Source organism: Chrysochloris asiatica, unplaced genomic scaffold, assembly GCF_000296735.1.
Source record: "Chrysochloris asiatica unplaced genomic scaffold, ChrAsi1.0 scaffold00061, whole genome shotgun sequence".
Taxonomy (NCBI): domain Eukaryota; kingdom Metazoa; phylum Chordata; class Mammalia; order Afrosoricida; family Chrysochloridae; genus Chrysochloris; species Chrysochloris asiatica.
This window is the reverse complement of record NW_006408579.1, coordinates 12,469,617-12,487,220: the sequence shown is the minus strand read 5'-3', so window position 1 is coordinate 12,487,220 and position 17,604 is coordinate 12,469,617. Positions and strand designations below refer to the sequence as shown.

Genomic DNA, 17,604 nt, shown 5'->3' with positions numbered 1-17,604 from the left:
CCTCAAGGTTCATCCATGTTATGCGGTGGCTTGCAGCTTCTCAAGTAAATTTTATTTTATTCTAAAGTGTTTTCGTATGTATAATTGTGTTCCTGGCTTTTCTTCTTTTTAAATCATTGTTTTGCCTTTTTTTTTAATTGCATGTCAAGTGGATTTTTATTTACAGGATCAATTTGAAATTTTATTACCACCACATATGTGTTGTTGTATGTTGACTGCTTGGTTTTTTGGGGTTTTTTTTTTAATGTTTTATTGTGAATTATGTGATAGTTTACATGGGAGGATATCAGGTTCACATTGATCCCATTGTATATCATTTCCTTGCCATGGTTACAATCCCCTCCATGCATCATCCATCTACCAAAGGGTATACCCCACAAGCCTGGCCCCCAGTCGTCCGCATACCGCCCCTCCCTCTCTCCATGTCCAAAGTCTCCAGCCGTTCCATCTCCCCACGTCATCGTCTCAACCTCCATCCCTGGCATCACTGCTTCTTTGGGTAGGATTCCATACTCTGCTCTTCTCCTTTGATGGTCCCAGGGACCTCTGCTCCTAGACTGCAAGGTTAATCACTCCTCTCCCTTTGCCCCAAAATGTCTACCTTTACATTTCCAGCCCTTACAATCAGTCCTGATAACAATTATTTACTATTGTATTGCAAGAAACCTATCCGCATCTCCTTTCATCAGCCCTGACTAGGCATAATGTATACTACTTAGTGGAGATTCTACCTTTCTCCAAGCCCTCTGGATCTAGGTTCCCTCTTGAAAGCTTGTAAGCTAGTCACTTCTTGCCTCTGTTGCGCCTCCACCCACCCCCATTCTGGGTAGCCAATGTACAAGTTGCCCATCCCTGTCCTCTCGGTGTGTGGAGGAGGTGGGAGCCTCACCGTGAAGATTTGTTCACTCTTTTGAGCTATGGTTTCCATAGGTGTGTGTCAAGTTCATCAAATTGTATCAGATTACTCTTTTTTCCCCTCTTCTTTCTTTCTTCTGTTTTTTAAATTTGAAGGCTACGAGGGTGCTTCAAAATGTTCATAGAAAATTCCATTATCCTCTAGTAACAAGTTCCCGTGAAGTTTTTGAACTTCCCTCGTGTTTCTCATATTGATAGTTTTGATAGCTTATTTTCTGGAACACAATGTACTTTAATTTTATGAATATGCCTTTTATTTTACTAAATTTCTAGAATTTTACCTAAAAGTTTTCTGTTTTATCTTCTTCAAGCATTACCAACTAAATATTAGCAACATTGGGTCTCCTTTCTCTTTTTTTTTAAAATATATGTGATTTGCTTTTTAATACTTTTATTTAGTTTGCATCCATTCATTCATAGGATGAACTGTTTATTCTTTATGCTACTTTTAACTAAACCTTCATTTCTGTTAATGGTTTTGTTTTTCTTCTAGCTTCTTGATGAGTTTGCTGGCATATGCATCCTCTCCTCTGACTCTGCTATATATTTCTTAACCTTTTTTTTTTAAACAGGGAAAATGCACTATTAAGATGTTCTTTTTTAAATTATGTAGCCTATGGTCATAGTTTTCATCTGTTCCTATTAAGGTTCTTTGACCACCGTTGTCATTTTCCCTTCTTTTTTTCTTGTGGTACCAACTCGACGGCACTTCACAACAACAAATCCTTGTATAGTTCCAGCCCTGGTGTTTATTGCTACTATCTATCCCTATAAATCATGAGAGGAGGTGGCTATGGCTGTGATCTAAGGTAGCAAGAATTTTCCATGGTATTTTGTTACATTTATTATGGCATGGAGTTGTGTTAAGTTATTTTGTTCTTTGCTGCTGCTTTTTTTAACCAACAGATATCAGCAACTACAATGCCACTTACAGTGAATTCTTTCTCTCCTACTCTGCCTCACCACCATTCTACTTTCTGAAAATGGGAGCATGCACATGTTTCTTGTTTGTTTTTGTTGTTGTTAAGTGCTGTCAAATTGGTTCTGACGTATAGCAAGCCTGTGTAGGGTTTCCTAGGAGCTGCTGGTGAATTTGAACTGCCAACCTTGCAGTTCAAACTGACATGCAGTCCAGCGCATTAACCCACAGCTTTTCCTTGGTGCGAAACTGGGCTCAAGGAACTCTTGACATTAGCCATTGAACCCCTTTCTGTAATGACGTAAACAAATGACTCATCATTTTGCCTCTCAGAATGTATATACTTGTTTGAGATCTGTAGTCCCAGGTGACTTTTTTAGTGTCTTCTCATTCCTTGTTTAATTTCTACCTCATATGGTAGCCTTCTTTATTATTTTGTTGTGAAATTTAATATGTATCCTAGCTTTTGATGGTCCCTGGGTGGTGCAGATGGTTAAGCACTTGACTACTAGCTGTAGGGTTGACAGTTTAAACTCACCTAAATGCTCCTTGGAAGATAGGCTCTGAAAACTCTATGGAGCATTTCTACTGTGCACCTACAGGGTTGCCATGAATTGGAATTGACTTGAGGGAAACTAATAAAGCAACTGCTTTTTATTTTATTTTGTTTTTTTATTAAAGCTTTTATTGTGAACTGAGTGATAGTTTACATGGGAGAACATTGGTTTTGTACTCATCATTTTGTTTCATTGCAGTGGTTACAATCCCCTCCATACATCATCATTTATATGATGTATAAAGACAGTATATGAGTCTATTCCCTCTGTGTTGTTTGTTTTGTGTGTGTGTGTGTGTGTGTGGTGTTTTCATTTTTTGTTTTTTTTGGTTTTTTTGTGTGATGTACACAGAAACACTCAGGAATCATTTAAACACCCAAAGGACACATTCTGCAAGCCTGCCTCCTTTCTCTTTCCATGAGTCATGAGTCCATGAGTCTAGAGTCATGAGTCCAGAGTCTTCACCTGCTCTATCTCTCCATACCATGATCTCTGCCTCCATCTCTAATTTCATGGCTCTCTGGTTAGGCTCCTACATTCCACTCATGCTCTTCTCTTGATAGTCCAAGGGTCCTGTATTCCTGGAATGCAAGATTAGCTACTCCCCCCTTTATATTATAAAACTTTAACCTTTACAGTTGTGACAATTGCAATTAGTCATAACAATTACTCACTATTGAATCAAAAGAATCCTATCTGCATCTCCTTCCACCAGGCCCTCTAGACAAGAAGAAAAGTATTCAGTGCAGATTCTACCTTCCCCCACACACTCTGAAACTAAACCCCTCTTGAAAACCAGTAAGCAAACCACTTTGTAGCTTCCCTCATTATAAGTAGCCAATGTCTGAGTTGCCCATTCCTAGTATGTAGAATGAATTATACTTCATTCTTTTAAATGACCACCTAGTATTACTTTGTAAGGCTACATCATAATCTGTTTGACCAGCATCCTATTCATGAACCTTTGGATTATTGTTTGCTATCAGAAGCCATACAACAGTAAATGTACTTATACATGTTTCTTTACCTTGTTTCTGTACATATTTTTTGTAGGGTACTTCATAGAAGTAAAATTGCTGAGTGTACAACTGGAATTCAAATTTTAAATTCTAATAGTTCTTTATAAAGATTAGCACTGGATAAGAGTTTCTGTTTCTGCACATTTTTACCATGCGAGGTTTTTTTCAATATTTTTATGATAATTGTTATGCATATAGGAAAGTTGAAAGACTGTTAGAATAAATTCTCACAGACCAGCACCTAGATTGACAGTTAACACTTCACTGTGCATGTGTGGCACTGTAGGATAAACACTGAACTGCTAACCACTAGGTTGGCGGTTCAGTCTCACCAGCCACTACTCAGAAACAATATGCAGAGTAGCTGAGTCAGAATCAACTCCATGGCACTTTAACATGCGTGTTTTATTACATACCTGTTCAATTTGTATCTCTTAACAGTGAGCTATTATCTTTCCTGTACTTATTGATCATTTGAAAACTTCCTTCTATCTATTTTCCTTTTAAGATGGTAGTTGTTTTTCACACTGATAATGTAAAAGCTGTTTGTTAAAGAAATGAGTCTTTCATCTATCCTGAGTTATAAAATATAATTTCCCTGTTTGTGTTTTGATTTTGTCTGAGGTTTTGTTTTGTCTTGTTTTGGAGGCACTCTCATCTTTAGGTTTACGAATGGAGCTCTTTAAGGTTTATTCATGTGTATGCGTCACTGTCTCTTCTATCAAGTCTTTCTGGTGTATATCCACAAGTATTGATGACACTTCATCACTGGAACTTAAAACATAGCCATCCGTGTATAAAATGAAAAAATTTCATTAGATTTTAAATGTGTGACAGCTGTCCTATTTTTCAAGCCTTAATAATGACAAGTTTTGTTTCTGAAGACTTGTTCATGGGCTGTTTTATGCAAGCCATGGAATTTAGTATTTTTTATTCTAAATGTTATAAAATGCCCAATTATCTAGCAACTATTTTATTTTACTTAATTGTACCTCTGTTTCTTTATTGGTAAAATAAAGGAGTGAGGGCTTTAGATTTTAGGCCTTCTTATATAATTGCCCAGTACATCTATCATGTCATCTCATCTCCATGTATAAGGACAAGAGTTATCATTCCATTTTAACAGATAAGGGAACCACACTGGGAAATCAAGTTACTTAGCTAAGGTCCCACAGCTAGGTAATGACCTAACTCTTGTTATTAAGTGCCATCAAGTCGGGTTCCCACACTCCCAGTGACCCTGTATAGGGCTGCTGAGGAACAGCTGGTGGGTTTGAACCATTGACCTTTTGGTTCACAGTCCAGTCAGTCCTTATCCTTTAGTCCAGGAGTACATACCAGAACTAGGACCCAGAATTTCTTTCTATTTACTAACTTTTAGAGGATTTAGTATATGTGCATTTGCAGGACCAGACCTGACTTGCATAGCTTAAGTCTGGATAATTAAAATATTGTTCATGGCAATAACATTTGTTACTTTTGACAAAAATCACAGAATAGTTAGTTGAATTTTGTTTGTTTTGGCTTTGGTAGAGAGTGTTATAATGTATAGTGATTTGGAAAATATTTTCAGACTTTATTAATCAGTTATACAAAGAATGGGCAGCAAGTTTTCCCTTGCTTTTTAAGATGTTAATCATCGTAGAATAGTCTAGTTTATGGGAACGAATATACCTAAGCATACACTTGCTCTGTGTAATAGATGTTTAATTTATGCTCTTTAGTAGTTAGGGATCAGGAGTCTCTTTACTGGAATGGGGCCATTTTTAACACATGGCTGCCAGGGCTCCTGAAAGTTCCAAAATGGAGAAGAGCATGAAGGGGTGTGTGGCCCTGCCTGAGGGTGAGCACATTGGTTTGACTCACTTTCCATTATCCAGAAGCGAGATCAAAGGGGCTAGGGAATGCAGTTCATTTGACACCCTTGTAGCTGGCAGTCCACTGCACCGCCAGAGTGAAAACATCAAGATGGGCTTATATATTCTAGGATTATAACTTTTAGCATTCCTTCTTCCCATTTAGGAATTACACTTTCAGAATATTTCCGTGACATGGGCTATCACGTCAGTATGATGGCCGATTCTACCTCTAGATGGGCTGAGGCTCTTAGAGAAATCTCTGGTCGCTTAGCTGAAATGCCTGCAGGTAAGCCATCGTATTGCTTATTATATAAGCATGACAGGTATTATATGGGGGCTGGTTTTGAATCTCTTTTTAATATTCTTTTCATTTTTCAGATAGTGGATATCCTGCATATCTTGGTGCCCGTCTGGCCTCTTTCTATGAGCGAGCAGGCAGGGTGAAATGTCTGGGAAATCCTGAAAGAGAAGGGAGTGTCAGCATTGTAGGAGCGTAAGCATTCAAACTCTACTTCCCAAACAAAAAAAAGTCATTGATTTAATAGAATGTATATTTAGGTTCCTCTTGAGTTGTTGATTCTTAACCAAGGTTGCTGTTTAGAGCCATCAATGGAGCCATTTGATAATGCTTGTTTGAAGATGCTCATAGATAGGTCAGCTCTCTAGGTGTAGTTGTAATGTTTGATTGGATTGATTTATTGTACTTATGTCACAATACCCTAAGAATGTGTTTCAAAATCATAGACATATTAAAGTAACTTAACTATGAATTTATTAACTAAACTAGGAGATAGTGTCATAGTAAAAACAAAGATCCATAATCAGTTAATATATAAAACCCTACTTTTGTCTTGGAACTTTTGCTTCTTTCTTGCTTCGTCTTATTAGAATATTGAAACCATAATAAAATACCTCTTTCTCACTGTTATTATTGTTATGTGTTGTCAAGTCGGTTCCAACTCACCACAATCCTAAGTGCAATAGTGTCATCATACCAGACAATTTTTGATAGTTGTCATTCCTACTTATAATTTAATATCTATTTTTATTTAAGATTGTTAGGTAAGATTTTATTTCCAAAGGCTGTTTCTAAAGTTACTTACATGTTCCTCATTAAAAACTGATTTCCAAGAAAATATTTACTCTAATATCAAAGCTTGTTTTTTTTTAAGCATTTCTAATAACTGCTTTTGTTTTTCTTTTTTTCTTCACTCAGAGTTTCTCCACCTGGTGGTGATTTTTCTGATCCAGTTACATCTGCTACTCTTGGTATTGTTCAGGTATGTCTTTCCCTGGTCTAGTCAACTTCTGAGCCTTCCCCCTACTCCCAACTATGCTAATGCTATCCAAATTTTCATTAAGTACTTAACTTGATCATTAAAGGGTGACTGAAGGCAATGGAAAACTTTGTTTTATTAATATTCATCTCACTAAGAGCCTTTTTTCTTGTTGTTGTTAAGTGCCTTTGAGTTGGTTCTGACTCATAGTGACCCTGTATAGGGTTTCTGAAGAGCAGCTGGTGTGTTTGAACCACCAACCTTGCAGTTCAACTGACCTGGTCCAGTGCTATCCTATAGCGCCACAGCAGGACTCCAAGAACCTTTAATACTGTCCTTTATTACTTCATTACCAAGGGCTAATAACAAACTTAGTGTCTATAAGTGGGAAAGGGGTAAAATAGATCCAGAGGCAGCAAGGTTTTTTAAGTGTTAGAGTAATACCACCCTTTAGGTTATAGTAACACTAATTATGGGGAGAAATACACATAAAAAAATACATGTCATGACAAAAAAACCGCAGTAGTTTATTTCTCCAAGGCAGATGGTTCTATCAAAGAGTGGGCCTCTTCCACTCAGTAAATCAGAGACTAGGATGCCATCCATCTTACGGCTTATCACCTAGCCTACTAATCACCTGCATCTGATTAGCAGAGGAGGAAACTGTGGGGAAAACACACCCATTTTTTTTTAACTAGTGGCATAGTCATTCCACTCATTCCAATGGCCACACCCAGGTGAAAATCAGACTGGAAAATGTAGCTTTGCCTAGGCAGCTGCTTCCCAGAACCAAGGTATAAATTATAAGAAGCATACAAATAAGAACTATAGTCCCTCCCACAAAGGTGATGTAGTCATAAGAATATATGTTACTATTCTTGTGGGAAAAACAGAACATGTGCTGTGAGGCTAAATTTACAGTTCTAAAGATATAAAAAATTTTATTGTTAATGTTTTATTTGTGTATCGTCTTGTTAAGTGCCCTTGAGTCAGTTCCAACTCATAGAGACCCTGTGTAGGGTTTCCGAGGAGCAATTAGTGAGCTTGAACTGCCAATCTTGCAGTTTAAACTGACCTTGCAGTCCAGTGCATTAACCCACAGAGCCACACCAGGACTCCTTGTGTGTCTTGCGTATAAGCAAGAAAAGAGGGGCAAAACATTTTGATGTCTTTAACATTTGCCAGAATTCTGAGTAATGGTATGAATGCCTAAAATATATGTGAATGTTTAGCTTCAGAAAGCTTACTATTAGGTTTTACTGGGTTGTATCTTAATCATAGGAAACTGAATTTTATCAGAATACTTAAGAGGTTGTTAACCAGAGTGAAATGTGTATTTCAAGTCAATAAGCATTTTCTGGTTTACCTGTTTTTATTACTTCATAATAATCTGCAATGAGTGAATTTTTCTTTTTGACATAGCATTAAGGAAACTGAGATAAATTTTGAATGAGATTTATAGTCACTTCACACTCTGAAAGGCAAACATGTTTTACTTGACATTTTTCACAAGTTTTATTATGTTTTAATTATACTGGGTATATTCTAAAAAGGATGTATAATTTAACTAGAAAATTATAGAATTGCATATGTTGGGGCATATTTAGGACAAATAAATATACCTCAATAAGTTTTTGCTTTGTTTTTAAGAAAAATCTGCCATTTATTTATTTATTTTTTAATCAGGTATTTTGGGGCTTAGATAAGAAATTAGCTCAACGTAAGCATTTCCCCTCTGTCAATTGGCTAATCAGCTACAGCAAGTACATGCGTGCCTTGGATGAGTACTATGACAAACATTTCACAGAGTTTGTTCCTCTGAGGACCAAAGCTAAGGAGATTCTGCAGGAAGAAGAAGACCTGGCAGAAATTGTACAGCTTGTGGGAAAGGTGAGTTAATAAATTCCATGGAGAAGACCTCTGTGAGTTACCATTTGAGTGTTATAAGAACAGAAAGAGTCCTGGATATATAAATTTTTGTGCAGAAAAGTAAGTATTCACCAAATATGTTTTAAATCAATTGAGTTTAAGATGATTTCTTCATCCAGTAGATATTTTTAAGGAACCTACTTATATTGTGGGAGATAGAAACATGGTTATCTATTGCTGGGTAACAAACCATGTCAGTACTTAGTGGCTGAAAACAATGTTTGATTGCTCCCAGCTCTGGGGTCCATGGCTCCCTGACTAGTCAGTCTTCTTTGGAGCTCCTCACTATTGCAGTCATATGTTGACTGAGGCTTTGAAAGTTTTTTCACTCTTGTCTGAAAGCTGGAGGTTGGCTAGCATTTCTCTTTCCATTTTTTGCTACCTGAGTAAGTGTTAAAAATGACCGGTGGAAACTGCCAACCTCTTAAGCGTGAGCTCAAAAACTAGCATAGTATCACTTCTGTATTACTCTTTTGGTGAAAGTAGCCATGGATCCTGCCCAGATTCAAGGGGAGGGACTTCTTGTTGTTAGGTGTCGTTGAATCAGTTCTGACTCATAGTGACCCTATGCCCAGCAGAATGAAACACAGTACTCAAGAATAGTCCATTAAAATAAGTAACAAACTTATTATGATCCTTATTATCTTCTTTTTTTAATCCTTTACAGCAGTCAGCATATGCTGGGTATATTATAGGTAGGAAACATTTTGCTTTATTTCTTGAAAAAAATCTTCCATATTAAAAATGATAGCGTTAGGGTCTCTTAGCATACATTTTTGTAGGAGCCCAAGGGCTAGAAATTGGAAGCACTGGATTCAAGTTCTAGTTTCACCTATAATTGTGACCTTAAAAAAAATGGCTGTGCCTTGATGTTTCATAGAAAGATGTTGTTTTTTTTAAGTGCCATTAAGTTGGTTCCGACTCACAGGGATTCTATATAGGGTTTCTGAGGAGAAGCTAGTGGGTTTGAACCACCGACCTTGAGGTTAGCAGTCCAGTGCTTATCCTCTAGCATTACACCAGGACTCCATCATAGAAGGACAGAGTAAATTTGGCTAAATTATGGTACAGAATTGAATGACTTCTCAGATTGTATGCATTTGTAGTCAGGATGCTTGAATTCCCTATCTAATTTTACTCCTATTGTTTCTCGTAAAAATAACCTCCTTCTTTTTTCTAACAAAGTATAAAATTATTAGATACCTGGCATCTACTAAAGATATCCCATAAAGATAAAATCCTCAAAAACCCCCGAGGCCAATTCTGCTCTGTTATATAGGAGTCCTGGCATGGCATTGTAGAATAAGCATTAGACTGCTAACTGCAAGGCTGGAGGTTCACATGCACCAGCTGTTCCTTGGAAACCCTGTATCAAATCAGTGTGAGTTGGAATGGATACAACTTCACTTAGCAACAACAATAGCATGTATTAAATACTGATTATATACACAGGGAGGGAGAGTACTATGGCCATATAAATTGTGCAAGAAGCAAAAGATATCTCAAACAGATATTATACAAGAAAAGACAATTTAAAACTCATTTTGTTTATGAATGTTGTTGTTAGGTGTGATCAAAGTCAGTTCCGGTTCATAATACAGGTGTGAAAATCCCAAATGTTTGCTTACTAGATCCAAGACTATGAAAAATAAGCAAGTAGTTTGTCTCAGGAGTGAAAGATGATTCTACACAGGAAAATCTATTAATATAATGGAAAAAAGAATTTTTCAACCAATGTGTAAAATATACTTGAAGTTTAATATGTATTTGACCCGAACCATACTATTTATTTGAAATTGAATAAGGAAGATCAGAGAAGAACTGATACACTTGAATTATTGTGTTGGTGAAGAGTATTGAATATATCATGGGACTATCACAAGAATAAGCAAATCTGTGCCTTGGAGAAATTATTATAGCCAGATGCTCCTTAGAAGCAAAGATGATGACACTGTCTCACATACATTGGTCATGTTTTCACTAGAGACCAGTTCCTCCTTCTGTTGTACATGGGGTCACTCTGAGTCAGAACCAACACAGCAGCACCTAACAACAATTTAAGATTTTTTAATTCTCATGACAAACATTAATTTTGTAAAAGTAATATACAAAACCAAACAAAATAATTTATCTAATAGAGAAATGTCAAATGCGTTCCCTTTATATATCAGGATTAAGGCAAGAATCTCCTAAGTGTCATTGCTGGTGTTCAAAAGAATACCAGTTATGTAAGAAATAAAGAAAAGTTGTAAAGAAAGTGATTTAAAAAAAGAATGTCATTATTTGTAGTTAGTATGCTTATTTCATTAGAAAGATCATACAAATTTACAAAGAAACTATTAGATATAATGAAAGTTTTGTGAGGATGCCAGATTCAAGACAATATAACAAAAAATCAATAAAGTTTCTCTGTATAGAAATAACAATTAGGAAATGAAAAGAAAGTCCAAGCATGCTCTTAGATGGTATGACTTATTAAAATTGTGACACATCTTTAAAACTTATCTATGAATTAATTGAGAATCCAGTAAAATTTCCAGTTGGGTTTTCTGAGGAAATTAGTAATTTTCTAAAGTTCCTATGATTGAACAGCTAAGAAAACCCTGAATAGCATGCTGTTAAGTGCGATAGAGCCAGTTCTTACTCATAGCAACCTTGTATAGCGTTTGCAAGGAGTAACTGGTATTTTGAATCACCCACTTTGTGGTCCAAGCTGAACTTGCAGTCTAGTGCTTTGTTAAATAGTGCCACGCTAGGACTCCCTGAACATAATAGAGGGAGCTTTTCTTCAACTGGCTATTAATACAAGCGCATAGTAATAAAACCACCACTCATCTGTCAATTTGTCATACTGTGGTGGTTTACATGTTGCTGTGATGTTGGAAGTTATGTCACCAATGTTTGAAATGCTATCTGGGTCACCCATGATGGACAGGTTTCAGAGGAACTTTTACAGAATAAGACAGACTAAAAAGGAGGAGAGGTAGAACACTTCTGAACATTTAGCCACTGAAACATTAAGAATAGCACCAGAATATTGTCAGATACAGGGCCAGAAGATGATCTTCTCAGGTTGGAAGGTACTCAAAATAAGGGCAAGTGCTATCTCTTCAAATTAGAGTTGACAGGATGATGCAAGTGGAGTAAAGCTTTTGAGACTTTCATTTACTGATGGAACACAATTCAAAATGAGGACAAAGATCTGCAAATATCCTTTAATAATCAGAACATGAAATGTATGAAGTATAAATCCTAGAAAATTTGAAGTTGTCAAAGGTGAAATGAAAAGCGTAATGATCAATATGCTTGGCATTATTGTTGTTGTTGTTAAGTACTGTGGAGTCAATTCCGACTCATAATGACCCTGCACAGGGTTTCCAAGGCTGTAAATCTTTATGGTTGCAGAACGCCTCATTTTTCTCCTGTGGAACCGCTGGTAGTTTTGAACTGCTGACCTTGAGGTTGGCAGCCCGACTCATGACCACTATGTTACCAGAGCTCCTTATGCTTGGTATTAGTGAGCTGAAATGGACTGGTATTGGCCATTTTGAATCTGACAGTCTTCTGGTTTACTATGCCGAAAACAACAAATTCAAGAGCAATGGCATAGCATTCATTGTCAAATAGAACATTTTAAGATCTATCTTGAAGTACAAAGTTGGCGGTGATAAGATAATATCCATAAGCCTACAAGGAAGATCGGATTCCCAGTATGTCACTGTTAAATAATGCATTGGATCGCAAGGTCAGTTTGAACCACAAGATTGGTGGTTCAGATGCAACAGCCACTCCTTGAAAACCTTACACACGGTCGATATGAGTTGGAACTGACTCAACAACAATAACAAGGAAAACCAGTTAATACCACTGTTGTTCAAATTTACACACCATCCACTGAAGTCAGTGATGATGAAATTGAAGAATTCTATCTACTTCTTCAGTCTGGATTCAATTAAATATAAAATCAAGATGTGTACTGGTAATTATTCGTGATTGGAATGCAAAAGTTGGAAACAAAGATAAAGGATCAGAAGTTAGAAAATAAAGTCTTAGCGATAAAATGATACTGGAGAACACATGATAGAATTTTGCAAGGCCAATGACTTATTCATTGCAAATGTCTTTTTTAAACAACATAAAAGGCCACTGACTATACACATGGACATACCAGCTGGAATACACAGTAATCAAATTGGCTGTATCTGTGGGAAGAGATGGTGGAAAAGCTCAGTTATCATCAGCCAGAACAAGGCCAGAAGCTGACTGTGGAACAGACTATCAATTGCTCATCTGATAGTTCAGGTTGAAACTGAAGAAAATTAAAACTGGCCCATGAGATCCAAAATAGGATCTTGAACATATCTCACTTGAACTTAAAAACCATCTCAAGAACACATTTGATACATTAGACACTAATGAATGAAGATCAGAAGAGTTTATGGAATAACATCAAGAACAGCATTCATGAAGAAAACAAAAGGTCATTTTTTAAAAAGGCAGGAAAGATAGACCAAAGTAGATGTTAGAAGAGACTCTGAAATTCGCTGTCCAATATAGAGATGCTAAAGCAAATGGAAGAAATGAGGAGGTAAAAAGCTGAACAGAAAAATGTCAAAGGTCAGCTCAAGAAGACAGTCAAGTATTATAATGAAATGTACAAAGACCTGGAATTAGAAACCCGAAAGGAAAGAGAGATTTAGCATTTCCCAAGCTGGAAGAAATGAAGATGAAAAAAATTCAAGCTTCTATTTGCAATATTGAAGGATTCTATGGACACAGTGTTTAATGGTACAGAAAGCATGTAAAAAAGATGGAAGAATATAAATATACTATGCAAGAAGGAAATGATTAATGGTGCTGAAGGAAGAAGTCCCAACTGCACTGAAGGCATTTTAGAAAATCAAGGCTCCAAGAATACAATACACAGAACACAAACAAATCTTTCAACAAACGGATAAAGCACTGGAGGTAATCACTGATCTATGCCAAGAAATTTGGAAGAGAGCCAACTGATTGGCAGAGATCCATGTTTATGCCCATTCCAAAGAGAGATGACCTAGTAGAATGTAGAAATCATTGAGCAATATCAGCATCACATTCAAGTAAAATTTTTCTTAAGATAATTTTAAAATGTCTGCACAAGTACGCTGACAGCTGATAGAAATTCAAGCTGGATTCAGAAGAGGATGTAGAAAAAGAAATATCATTGCTGACAACAGATGGATCTTGCTGAAAACAGGGTGTTTACTTGTGGTTTACTGACTATGCAAAGACTTTTTTTTTTTTTTTTTTAATTGTGAATTGAGTGATAATTTACATGGGAGAACATCAGTTTTATACTCATCCTATTGTATTTTGTTTCTTGCAATGATTATAATTCCCTCCATGCATCATCAAGGAGCTCTGGTAGTGTAGTGGTTATCAATTGGGCTGCTTGCCTCAAGGTCAGCAGTTCGAAACTACTAGCTGTTCCACAGGAGAAAGATGAGGATTTCTGCTCCCATAAAGATTTACAGCCTCGGAAACCCTGTACAGGGTGGCTAATAAGTCGGAACTGACTCTATGGCACACCACCACCATGCATCACATGCATCATCATTCAACAGTATTTTCTTCTATTCCCTCTTGGTTTTTTTGGATGTACACGAGAACACTCAGGAATATATAGTCATTTAAACATTCTGCAAGCCTGCCTCCTGGCTGCCAGCACACAACCTTTCTTTTTCTGAGTCTAGAGTTCTCAGCTGCTCCCTCTCCATGTCATCATCTCTGCCTCCATCTCTGGTGTCACTGCTTCTCTAAATAGGGTCCCACATTCTGCTCATGTTCTTCTTTTTTGATGGTCCTAGGGTCCTCTGTTTCTGTACTGAAGATTACCTACTCTTCCGTTTTTGTTACAAAACTTCTACCTTTACAGTGTGACAGTCACTATTAGTCATGATAATAATTACTCATTATTGAATCTTTAAGAATCTTATTCCAATCTCCTTTCACCAGACCCATCTAGACAAGATGAAAACTATTCTGTGGGGATTCCATCTTCCCCTACACACTCTGAAACTGAACTCCCTCTTGAAAACTTGTAAGCCAGTCACTTCATGCCTTTATAGCCACTCCCTTCCACCCCCCATTTTAGGTAGCCAATGTCTAAGTTGCTCATCCCTGTTAACCCTGTGTACAGAAGGATTCATCCTCGATGTGAAGACTCCTTCCCCCTCAGTTGGTATTTATACATCCATAAGTATAGGTCAAGTTCATCAAACTACAGCAATTTATACTTGTTTTCTTAATAAGAATATTTTTATCTTTCTCTAGTTGAATTCTGATCATCAATATGCAAAGACTTTTGACTGTGTTGATCATGACATGCTACAGATAACAATATGAAAAATGGGTATTCCAGAATACTTAATTGTGCTCATGAGGAAACTGTAGCTAGACCAAGAGGTAGACGTTCAAACAGAACAAAGGGATACTGAATAGTTTAAAATCAGGAAAGGTGTGTTCCAGAGTGGTTGTATGCTCTCACCGTATTTATTTAGTCTGTATCCTGAATAAGTAATCTGAGAAGCTGAAATATATGAAGAAGAATGTCTCGTCAGGATAGGATGAAGTCTAGCAACCTCCTTTAACAGATGATACAGCTTTGCTTGCTGCAAGCAAAGAGGGCTTAAAATACTTACTGATGAGGATCAAAGACTACAGCCTTCAATATGGATTGTACTTCATTGTAAAGAAAACAAAAATCCTCACCTAACAACTGTACCAGTAAATAACATCATGACAAATGGAGAAAAGATTGAAGTTGTCAAGGATTTCATTTTGTTTGTATCCACCATTAACACTCATGGAAGCAGCAGTCAAGAAATCAGATGAGTTATTAGTCAAATCTGCTGTACAAGACCTCTTTAAGTGTTTAAGAGTAAAGATATCAGTTGTTGTTGCTAACTGCCGTCGAGTCAGTTCCGACCCGTAACGACCCTGTACAGGGTTTCCAAGGGTGTAAATCTTTACGGGAGTAGAAAGCCTCATCTTTCTCCCGTGGAGCAGCTGGTAGTTTCGAACCACTGACCTTAAGGTTCGCAGCCCGATTCGTAACCACTACGCTACCAGGCCCTCCTTGTAAGAGCCAACAAATCTGTGTTGGAAGAAGTACAATCAGAATGCTCCTTAGAAGCCAGGATGACAAGACTTTATCTCTCATACTTTGGACATGCTATCAGGAAGGACCAATTCCTGGAGAAGGACATCATGCTTGTAAAGTGAAGGATCAGCGAAAAAGAGGAAGACCTGCAAAGAGGTAGATTGGCACAGTGGCAGTAGCAGGGGGCTCAAGTGTAATGATTTTAAGGCTAGCTCAAGACCACACAGTGTTTTGTTCTGTTGTGCATAGGATTGCTATGAGTCAGAACCAACTTGAGAGTACCTAACTATACCAGCATAGTAGTAATATCATGGTATTGGTGAACTAGACAAACCAACCAGTACTAACAGACTCTAGTATATTTGGGCACTTGATATTGCAAAGATGGTATCACACGTTAAGTGAAATGACAATGGATTTTTCAGTCCATGACAATAAGGAAGACTACTTAGTATTATAGAGAAAAATTAAACAATCACTACTTACTTCCTCATACAAAGGTAAACTCCAGACACATTAGCAAATAAGTGTGAAACTTTCAAGCTGATAGAAAATAACATAGGCGAATGTCTTTATGACCTAGGCTTTGGAAAGAACTTCAACAAATCACTTCAAGTACAAGCCTTAAGATAAATGAAAAACAAAAATGTGTTACATGAAATTTAATGATTTTTGTTAACAAAGGAATATCATGGGTAAAGGTAACATTGGGAGAAGAGGTTTGCAACATCTTCAACCGACTAATACCAAAATTAGTAGTAGAAGGGAATTTTTTTTTTTTTCAATGATTATCTGGAGTTTTAAAAAAGTAAATCAGAGGCTTTTTGGTTACTTTTAAACATGGGCCCAAGCACTGATTTATTTGCTGGTCAGTAGGCAGATTACAGAAGCAGTGCGATGTTACTATGAAATATCTGCATAATAAAAGAAAATGGTCATAAAGATAACTCTTACTAATTTTCTGACTAAAAATGCCATTCCCATTCCTAGGGATAATCCAGATGACCTGTAATCTTCCACAAGTGGAGTTATTACTAGAGTTGGCAAAATGCCAATTTTTATCATCATAGTAAATTTTTATGATTTGTGTATTTTTTAAATGTATTATTAAATATTTCTATAATTTTATAGGTAATGTTAACCAACCCTCTAGACAAAAGATCAGATTTATAAAGATAATGATAAAAGGCAATAGTAATGGGAAGTAAAACAAAATAATGAGGTATTCAATGAACTTCATAACTGACTTGTAACAATCAGGATGGAACTCCATTTTAAGTAGAGGACTTATTGAACATATTTTCTATACCTTGTATTATATACTTTTAAGCACCATGTAAGGAACCTTGATGGCCCAGTGTTTAAGCGCTTAACAGCTCGCCAAAAGATTGAAGCTTAAACCCACCAACCCACTCCACAGGGAAAAGATGTTGGCTTCCATGAAGGTTGGCTGGTGGTGGTGGCTGTGTGCCATGGAGTTAGTTCCGACTCATAGTGACCCTGCACAGGGTTTCCGAGGCTGAAATCTTTACTGGAGCAGAACACCTCATCTTTCTCCTGCGGAACAGCTGGTAGTTTTGAACTGCTGACCTTGCGGTTGTACGCTACCAGAGCTCCTTTGAAGATTACAGCCTTGAAAACTCTATGGGACAGTTCAACTTTGTCCAAATCGACTTGATGGCATATAACAACAACAAAGCACCATGTAAAGAGCCCTGGTGCCAGCCTCTGCTTGACAGAGAAGACCTGGCAACCTGTTCTCATAAAGATTACATCCTAGGAAACCCTATGCCACAATTCTAGTCTGTCTTCTAGCTGCTGTGGGCCAGAATCTACTCACAGCACACCATGTGATGCAGTGGGATTAGAATGGTAGAACTCCACTTTCTATGGGGGTGACCTGGGTTTGATTCTCTGCCATTGCACCTCATGCAAACCTCAGTGCTGAACAAGTTCCTGCAGAGCTTCTAGACTAAAGATAGGCT

General features: G+C 37.2%; 1 protein-coding gene across 1 annotated transcript in view; it reads left to right on the top strand.

The window, feature by feature from the left end:
• The window catches only part of ATP6V1A (ATPase, H+ transporting, lysosomal 70kDa, V1 subunit A), a 76,248-nt gene that overhangs the window by 50,227 nt on the left and 8,417 nt on the right, over window positions 1–17,604 (top strand). The window contains exons 9-12 of the mRNA XM_006864174.1: window positions 5,433–5,555; window positions 5,648–5,762; window positions 6,486–6,549; window positions 8,233–8,436. Of these exons, the coding sequence (XP_006864236.1) occupies window positions 5,433–5,555; window positions 5,648–5,762; window positions 6,486–6,549; window positions 8,233–8,436 (506 nt within the window). The remainder of the gene's footprint in view (window positions 1–5,432; window positions 5,556–5,647; window positions 5,763–6,485; window positions 6,550–8,232; window positions 8,437–17,604) is intronic.